Genomic DNA, 9,289 nt, shown 5'->3' with positions numbered 1-9,289 from the left:
CAAAAAGGTTTCTCAAGTGGTTCAATTTAGTAACCAAGTCAAAATACTCCTCCTCTTCCTGCAAACTCAGAACGTACACATGAAACAAATTTTGAAGGCAAATTACCTCCAGAAGTTCAAAACACTACACAATTGTAATTGAATCAGCACTAATCACTCTCATCAAAAATATGATGAATAAAAGAGGGGTTAAACACTCATCCAAACAATTAAATCAACAAAGATCCATATCATACGTTCACCAAATTGTTAGCATCAAGTCCTGTGGAATCTGAGAATCAGAAGGTCTTTCTCGGGTTGTAATGCGGTTTAGATTCAAAGCAAAGAAGATAATCAAGGGTTGTTCCTAATCTAGGGAAGCATCCAAATCATAACTCATTCCTCCTTCTCTATAACTTTCGCTTTCTCACCCGGTCATCTTTTCTCATTCGTAGCTCGGTTTTTCTTTTTCACTCTTTTTTTTCAACAACCGTTATATTCAAACGTTGTTCTTTTTCCATAAACTCTTATTATTATTATTATTATTATTATTATTTTTCCAAGCTACGACTTCTTTTATCCTTCACAGATTACCACATGTACTTACTCCTCTTTTGAATGTGACTCTCCCCAACTTGGAGATCAACCTGTATTTAGATTATATGAATGCTCCCCTACTTTCTAAAAAGGTCAAAGAGAAAACACATCACCAAATTTTATGGTTGATGGTCCAAAACAAAACTTTTATTGAGATCAAAACTCACCAGGTATTTTCCTTGGTGCATATTATGATGCTTATCTTGACCTCAGGCTCAAAGAATAGTTAGCAAAAAGATCACACTCTCACAGAAGAAAATAAGTTTTACGTTAGAATAGGCTAAAAGAACTCTCAGATTCAAATAAGTGCCTAAATCACTTTCACAGATTTCCACAAACGATGCAACAACCGGTTTAGCATGATACAAACAAGTCAAAACAATTGATGGTCTCCTGCATATAGTAAACAATGGAAGGCTTTCCTCACAATGGTTAAGGATAAACCGATTCAATAAAATAGTGTACCATAAAGAACTTCTGTTAAGAATTTACTAACAACCTAAATTTCATGCACACATTAGGAGTTTGAGTTCAAAAATCCGTACCTGCTTTGTCACTTTATTGAAAAAGTAAGTGAACTAAAAAAAATTTCAAAAATTTTCACTTCACTCACTACCACTTTCACGCATGTTGCTCCGTTGTTGGTGCTTTGCTTGAGATTCTCATTCTGTTGTGGGACTACTTACTCTAAATCGAAATGGATAGAAAAGAAACAACTAATTGAAATACTTAACATAAACTTTAAAGAAATAAACAAGTCATAGTGACCCTAAGGTTCACCAGAGTACAGGTCAGATAAAAACAAATAAAACAGCAGCAGTATTATCATCTCATCAGTTACCAGAAATAAACTATTTTCACTCCTCTCTCACATCACCTCACACAAACATCGAATCAATATCGGCATCAATGTCTTCATCCTCTTGCTCTGGGTTATTATTCCCAGCGCCACCTGCACCTGCATCCCCCCCAACAGGAAAAGGGTTGGTCTCCGGCCAACCACAGTAGGTGAAATAGCTTTCCCTGGTTGGGAAAGTTCTCTCTTCAGGGGCAACAGATAGGTTCCTGAATTGCTGCTGCATGGCATCGTGCAGGAAAATCTGGGACTTCTTATTCGCTTCAAACATAGCCGAATAATAGTGATGAGCCACTAGAGGATCAAAAGGGGCTGCACCACTATTAGGTGGTGCTGCAGAGACAGAAGGTCCAACTTGAGAGGTGGCTGCTGATTGATCCCTGTAATATGGCTTTGCACAGAACCTGTCAATAAAAACATCATCAATGAAAGTGTTAATCACATGGTGTCCCTGTCCTGAAATTTCTACCCCTGCCTCTTTGCATAATCCCATAATCAAACCGGGTAGGGGTAGCACACATTTGGCATTAATGCCATGCTGTGTGTCACTCAATGCAGCTCGACGCAGTTCATTCGAGAGAATGAAGGCAACATCAACAGTGTTCTCGGTCATGATGACGGTTATCAAGAATGCCACATCGAGCGGAACCGTGGTAACATGTGTCCTTGGCCTGATGTTGTACAGGATCACAGATAAAATGCCCCTTGCATGGATGCTCAGATCCTTCCTGTTGTAGTGGGTTGGATTTCCTTGCCGGCTAAGTTCTGGTCCTCTCCCTGGAATACAAATTGTTTCAGACATCAGCTCCACAAGATTTGCGCAGTTAGTTACATTTTGCCTGTAGAAACACCTCTCATTCTCCGTCAATTGGAGGGGTTCTCCTAAAAAGTCACTGATTGAAGCTCTATCAAATTCCACAGTTTTTCCTCTTACATAGGATTGATATGTGTAGGCTACTGATTCATCGGTGGTTTTGATAGCGTTTGCATAGAATTCCTTTACTATGTCATAGTCAATGACGGTGTGTGGTTCAAACACACGTTGCCAGTTCCTATTCTCAAGATAATCCCACATAGTAGCATAAGGACCTCCTCCTTGTCCCAAGGGAACAACCACTTTCTCAGTTAAAATGGTTCGGGAACCCAGATTCTTGAACCTGTCCGCTTGGGCCCGACCTAGAAATCTATCAGATTGGTTTGCCGTAGCACGCGTTCCTCGAGGACCAGAACTTGTTGACTTGGTGCGTACTCTCTTGGCAGGATTCATCTGCAATTATCACAACAAATGACAGAGCAGCAGATAGGGTCAGAAAAACAAAACAAAAATTCTCAAATTTCTCTAGCCGCGGCGCGACTGCGGTTTCCCGCGGCGCGGCTGCGGCGCATCTGAAGGGTTTTCCCTGCACTGGGTCCTTCTTTAAATCCCTAACACCCTTAATTAGACCAGGGCAAAGCAATTGAACAACAAATCAATGTCATCTACCCTAGGGTTTGCACAAATGTCATTAGATTCCTAATACCTAAGATTTAGGGTTACCTTCATCAGAGAAAAAAAATGGCTAGAACACAAGAGTAGAGAACGAAGAACATACCTTGCTGTAGATTGAGTAATGATAAATGAGAATGAACAAGATTAATGGGTGATACTGCAGATTCGTGATATTTCGCTCTGAGGAGTTGAAAGTTTAAAAAAAAAACAGAATGAGGGGGAAGTGAGCAGTTTCAAATTAAAATCTATTTTTTTCACAGTACCGCGGCGCGCAAGGTTACTCCCGCGACGCGCAAATGTCTCTGTTTGGCGTCGCGGCGCCCACATAAGGGCCGCGGCGCGGTCTTAAAATTTTTTTGACTATTTTTCTGCTTGTGCTTCCCCACTTCAATGTTTTATAACCTTCCTTGCGCTTATTGCACTGATTTGATGATAAACATATAGAACTAACGGAAAGATTAAAAGGACTTACTTAAAATTAAAGGAACTTACTCTGTTGGGTTGCCTCCCAACAAGCGCTTCGTTTAACGTCGCATGGCTCGACGGTCGAACTCCTTTGACTAGGTGTTTAAAAGTGAGATTGTGCACACTTCTCTATCAAACTCTCCCCCAAGGTAGTTCTTTAACCGTTCTCCGTTAACGGTTCAACTGTCTTTAGTCTTACTATCCTCGATAGTAATGGCACCGTATGGTTTAACTTCCTTAATTATGAATGGTTCTGACCACTTAGACTTCAATTTGCCTGGGAAGAGCCTGAGCCTAGAATTGAATAGTAACACAAGGTCGCCCACCTTGAACTCTTTCTTTTTGATTCTCTTATCATGGTACCTTTTCATATTTTCCTTATACATTTTATTAGATTCATATGCTAGGTACCTGAATTCCTCAAGCTCATGGAGTTGATTCTTGTAACACCCTTCTAAACCCCCGCGGAAATTATAATAAAGATCAGAGTAATTATACAACAAGGATGTTACAATTAATAAAACAAATAGAACTCCACGTCGGGTGTCATGCTTTATTAGAATTAAACCAAATATCAAACATGTGTCTTGCACAGCGGAAACTCATTTTAACAACGTTAAGAAACATATCCAAACAAATCAACAATACATAATCCATAACCAAGAATGGCAACAACGTATATCGAGTAACTCTAAGACTATCGACCCCCAGTGTTACAAGATCAGAGCATGACCGACACGACTCCACATAACCGGATAAACTCTACGAGTCGTCCTCACCGATCGCTTAAACCGCTACTTCAATCCGAAATCATCAAAGTAAGGGTGAGACTACATCATAATTAAATAGCATTATAAATCATCAGATATAGAATTTCATAAGCAATTATCCACCCTACTTAGCATATTCAGATTAATCAATTCATACCAATCACAAGCACAAATCAATAGTATGCACCAATAACACAACACAATCATAACACCGGATTTCATCCTGACATGTCACAATTTATACAAAGACCATGCAGACTCTTATGCATGTGGTACCAAAATTCGTGAATCACATTCACAGGACTTCTCTCTTTGATACTTCCCTCTAGTCGCTCACACCCCACCTGGGCACACGACTACTGCCTCATCGCTCACACCCCACATGGGCACACGATGACTGCCTGCTAATCTCCGCACAATGGGAATTAGCCTTCCAATGCAAATGATTTATGAATGAATGCACACATGTCACATACTTATATCATCATCAATCCGATGCTTAACATCGCTTTATCACATCTTACCAATAACGTCACAACAAGTATGTACATGTACAAGCATCATTCAAACAAATCAATCATCATCATCCATCAAAACGCATGATACAACATTTACCATGAATAACATCCATCTGCATCATCATTCATCAAAACACATGATAACTATATTTACCACGAACAACATCCATTGCATAACAAGCAGAAGCAATCACATTATAACAACACACATCATTGCACATACTCAGTTATGCGAACAACAAATCATTGCATATCGTCAACTATGCAAAACAAGAGTAATCACATTTGAAGAAAACGATATTTTTCGAAATAAAATCAAGTTATTGTTGTTTTCTTTACTTCATATGGTAAAGCATTCAATTTAAGGAACAACGTCCAAAACGGCGTATAAAACGGACTTACGGTTTGAAAATTAGAAGCTTTTAAAGTTAGAACAGTTTTCAAAACTTGCTGCTGGAATTTGTACTGGAACCCGGTTCGTCCCACATGGGAACCGGTTCCTGGACCCAAAAATGCCATTTTTAACGTTCTAACACAGTGGAATCCGGTTCCTCCCACATGGGAACCGGTTCCCCCGAACCCAGTAGCTGAAAAACATGATTTTTAAGACTTTTATGCATCCCAAACACATACCAACTCATACCATTACGAAATTGATCATCGATAACATCAAAATACTCCAAATACATGATTCTAATGCACAAACAACATACCACAACACCATGTAACAATACTACATCATCAATTGCAGTCAATTCATCAAATCACACATGTCAGTGTTGGTATTTCACAAAACCTAACATCCCAAATAGAGATTTTAATCCCTTAATTCAATCCTATCATCATCAAAATCATAATACTACATAATTAGAGTAATCACCCCTTACCTGGAATTAGGTTCTTGATTCTCCTTGAGCTTTGGGGTTTTCCTCCTCCTTGCCCCTCTTCCTCTTTGGTTCCTCTTTACTTTCCTCAACTCTTCTCTTCCACTTCTCATTTTTCACGTTCTGACACTTTTTCCTTATTTCCCTTATTTTATGAAAACATAAAATAGTTAGTAATGGGCTTACTCACTTAGCACCCTTATACTACTATCCTCACCATCCGACCCAATGGCCCTTAATCCATAATTCTACAATAATTCAACCAAATACCAAAATAATTCTAATTAATAATTTAATTTCCAATTAAATTAAAATTAGAAAATATGGGGTGTTACAATTCTTCCTCTTCTTATACGCCAAACTATCATCTCTATTGAAGAAACGTAAGGCCCATAGTGCTTTGTGCTCCACCTCCACCGGTAAGTGACATGCCTTACCATAAACCATTTGAAAAGGTGATGCACCGGTTGGTGCTTTGTATGCTGTCCTATATGCCCACAGGGCATCATCAATCCTTACCGACCAGTCTTTATGGGATTCTGACACAGTCTTCTCGAGAATATTCTTGATTGCTCTATTTGAAATTTCTGCTTGCCCGTTGGTTTGGGGATGATAAGGTGATGCTATCTTGTGGTTGATATGATACTTGTCCAGCACTTTCGCCGCCTGTTCGTTAACAAAGTGAGATCCACCATCGCTTATGATCACTCTAGGCATGCCAAAACGTGTGAATATGTTACGGTTTAAAAATTTTAGCACCGTTTTGGCATCCGCTTTTGGTGTAGCGATGGCTTCTACCCACTTGGAGACATAATCCACTGCAAATAGAATGTATTCATTAGCAAAAGAGGGAAGAAATGGCCCCATAAAATCGATGCCCCAACAATCAAAAACTTCTACTTCAATAATGGTTTGAAGTGGCATCTCATCTCGTTTACTTATCCCACCAACTCTTTGACATTTGTCACAATTCTTTGCATGGTGATGGGCGTCTTTGAAAATAGTTGGCCAGAAAAATCCGGATTGGAGGACTTTTGTTGCCGTCCTCCATCCATTAAAATGTCCACCACTCGGTGAATTATGACAATGCCACAAGATTTGTTGGGCTTCTTCTTCTTCAGTAACACATCTTCTTAGAATTCCATCCTTACCTATCTTGAACAAGTATGGGTCGTCCCACACATAGTATTTTGCATCGGCTAACAACTTTTTCTTCTTGTTCCAGTAAAAATCCTCCGGTATCATACCGGTTGCTTTATGATTAGCCAAATCGGCGAACCATGGTCTTGTTTGTATTTCAAATAGTTGTTCATCCGGGAATGTCTCATTTATTTCAGCTTCTTGGTTGGTGACATTTACATTGACCAAACGGGATAAATGATCTGCTACCACATTTTCTGAACCTTTTTTGTCCCGGATTTCTAAGTCAAATTCTTGTAAAAGAAGGACCCAACGAATGAGTCTTTGCTTTGAATCCGGTTTGGTGAGCAGATATTTAATGGCCGCATGGTCTGTGTAAATCACCACTTTTGACCCAATGAGATAGGATCTAAATTTTTCAAGGGCATACACTATAGCTAAAAATTCTTTTTCTGTGGTAGCATAATTGACTTGAGCGTCGTTTAGCACCTTGCTTGCATAGTGTATGACATGAAAAAATTTTCCTTTCCTTTGGCCTAATACCGCACCTATGGCATAGTCGCTAGCATCACACATGAGTTCAAAATGGTTTTTCCAATCGGGTGCTACTATCACAGGTGCGGTGGCTAGCCGTTCTTTTAGATCATTGAAAGCTTGAATACAAGATTCATCAAAATTAAAATGCGTACCTTGGTTCAGTAGATTACTCAAGGGCTTGGCGATCTTTGAAAAATCTTTAACAAACCTTCTGTAGAATCCTGCATGACCTAAAAAGCTTCGTACTCCTTTGACATTTATTGGAGGTGGAAGCTTTGAAATTACCTCCACCTTGGCTTGGTCGACTTCAAGTCCTCTTGACGATACTTTGTGTCCGAGTACAATTCCTTCCGTTACCATAAAATGGCACTTCTCCCAATTTAGGATCAAATTGGTCTCAATACACCTTTCAAGTGCCACATCCAGATTGTTCAAGCATGTATCAAAAGTCTTTCCGAATACTGAAAAGTCATCCATGAATACTTCAATACTCTTTTCAATAAGGTCAGAGAATATGGCTTGCATACATCATTGAAAAGTTGCTGGGGCATTGCATAATCCAAATAGCATCCTCCTATATGCGAAAATTCCAAATGGACATGTAAATGCTGTTTTCTCATGATCCTCTGGGTTGACCACGATTTGATTGTATCCGAAGTATCCATCCAGAAAGCAATAGTAATTCTGCCCCGATAACCTCTCAAGCATTTGATCCATGAATGGTAGTGGAAAATGGTCTTTTCTCGTAGCTTTGTTGAGTCTCCGGTAATCTATGCACATGCGCCCCCCGGTCACAGTTCTAGTTGGTATGAGTTCATTTTTGTCATTACGGATTACCGTCATGCCTCCCTTCTTCGGAACAACTTGTACCGGACTTACCCATGCACTATCAGAAATTGGGTAGATCATTCCTGCTTCTAGGAGTTTGATCACCTCTTTTCTTACTACCTCTTTCATTGTTGGATTTAGTCTTCTTTGTGGTTGAGCCACCGGTTTGAATTCTTCCTCTAACATGATCTTGTGCTTGCAATATGCGGGGCTGATACCTTTCAAATCTGCTAATACCCATCCGATTGCCGCTTTATTCTTTTGAAGGATTTGGATGAGTTTTGCCTCTTCTGTAGTATTTAACTTTGAGCTAATAACGACCGATTTACTTCCCTCTTCATCTAAAAAGACATACTTCAAATGAGTTGGGAGTAATTTTAATTCCATCTTCGACTCTTTCACTTCTTTTTTCAGCCCCAAATCTTCCACTTTGTCTTCCTTGTTGGATGTGTTGCCACCTTTCTCTAATTCTTTTAGGAACAACTCAATTTCTTTTTCTTCTTCTTGAGTAAGTACATTAAACGAATCAACAAGAGATCTCTCTAAAGGGTTAGAAAGATGAATTTGGCTTGCCACTTCTTCTACGATCTCTTCAGTTACATCCATGCGAAAGCAATCATTCTTGTCTTTGGGTTGTTTCATGGCATCAAAAAGATTAAAACATACCTCTTCATCTTGGACTCTTAGCTTCATTATACCATCATCGATATCGATCATCATCCGGGCTGTTTTCATGAATGGCCTTCCAAGAATGATAGGTGAATCTTTGTCTTCTTCCATATCAATCACCACAAAATCCACCGGAAACAGAAATTTGTCAACTTTCACTAACATGTCTTGTGCAATTCCATACGGAAGAGTGGTAGATTTATCTGCTAGTTGCAAAGTCATTCTTGTTGACTTCATTTCAATATTTCCCAGCCGCTTCACTATTGATAAAGGGATTAAATTGATGCTTGATCCTAGATCAATCAATCCATTCCCAATATTTTGATTCCCAATTGTAACCGGCAATGTGACTCTTCCGGGATCTCTCGCCTTTTGGGGAAGGCATGATATGATAGCACTACATTGTGCATCAAGTATAATAACCTCTTCTTCTTCCGATCTTTTCTTCTTTGTCAAGATATCTTTCATAAATTTCGCATATTTTGGCATTTGAGTAATAGCTTTAGAGAATGGAATATTAATTTGTAGTTGCTTAAAAATTTCCATAAACCTGGCAT

The 9,289-nt window shown here is 39.2% G+C and overlaps 1 protein-coding gene across 1 annotated transcript; it reads right to left on the bottom strand.

The window, feature by feature from the left end:
• Positions 1-7,763: 7,763 nt before the first annotated feature.
• On the bottom strand, positions 7,764-8,798 carry LOC131597855 (uncharacterized). Its single transcript, XM_058870518.1, has one exon. The coding sequence runs from the start codon at positions 8,796-8,798 to the stop codon at positions 7,764-7,766; it is 1,035 nt and encodes a 344-aa protein (XP_058726501.1).
• Between the last annotated feature and the right edge of the window lie 491 nt (positions 8,799-9,289).

Source organism: Vicia villosa, linkage group LG4 (assembly GCF_029867415.1).
Source record: "Vicia villosa cultivar HV-30 ecotype Madison, WI linkage group LG4, Vvil1.0, whole genome shotgun sequence".
NCBI lineage: Eukaryota > Viridiplantae > Streptophyta > Magnoliopsida > Fabales > Fabaceae > Vicia > Vicia villosa.
The sequence above is the reverse complement of the archived record's forward strand: the minus strand, read 5'-3'. Positions and strand labels throughout refer to the sequence as shown.

Excerpts from the sequence above, each read along its gene's own strand:
- LOC131597855 (XM_058870518.1), bottom strand. The coding sequence starts at position 8,798 with ATGAAAACAGCCCGGATGATGATCGATATCGATGATGGTATAATGAAG.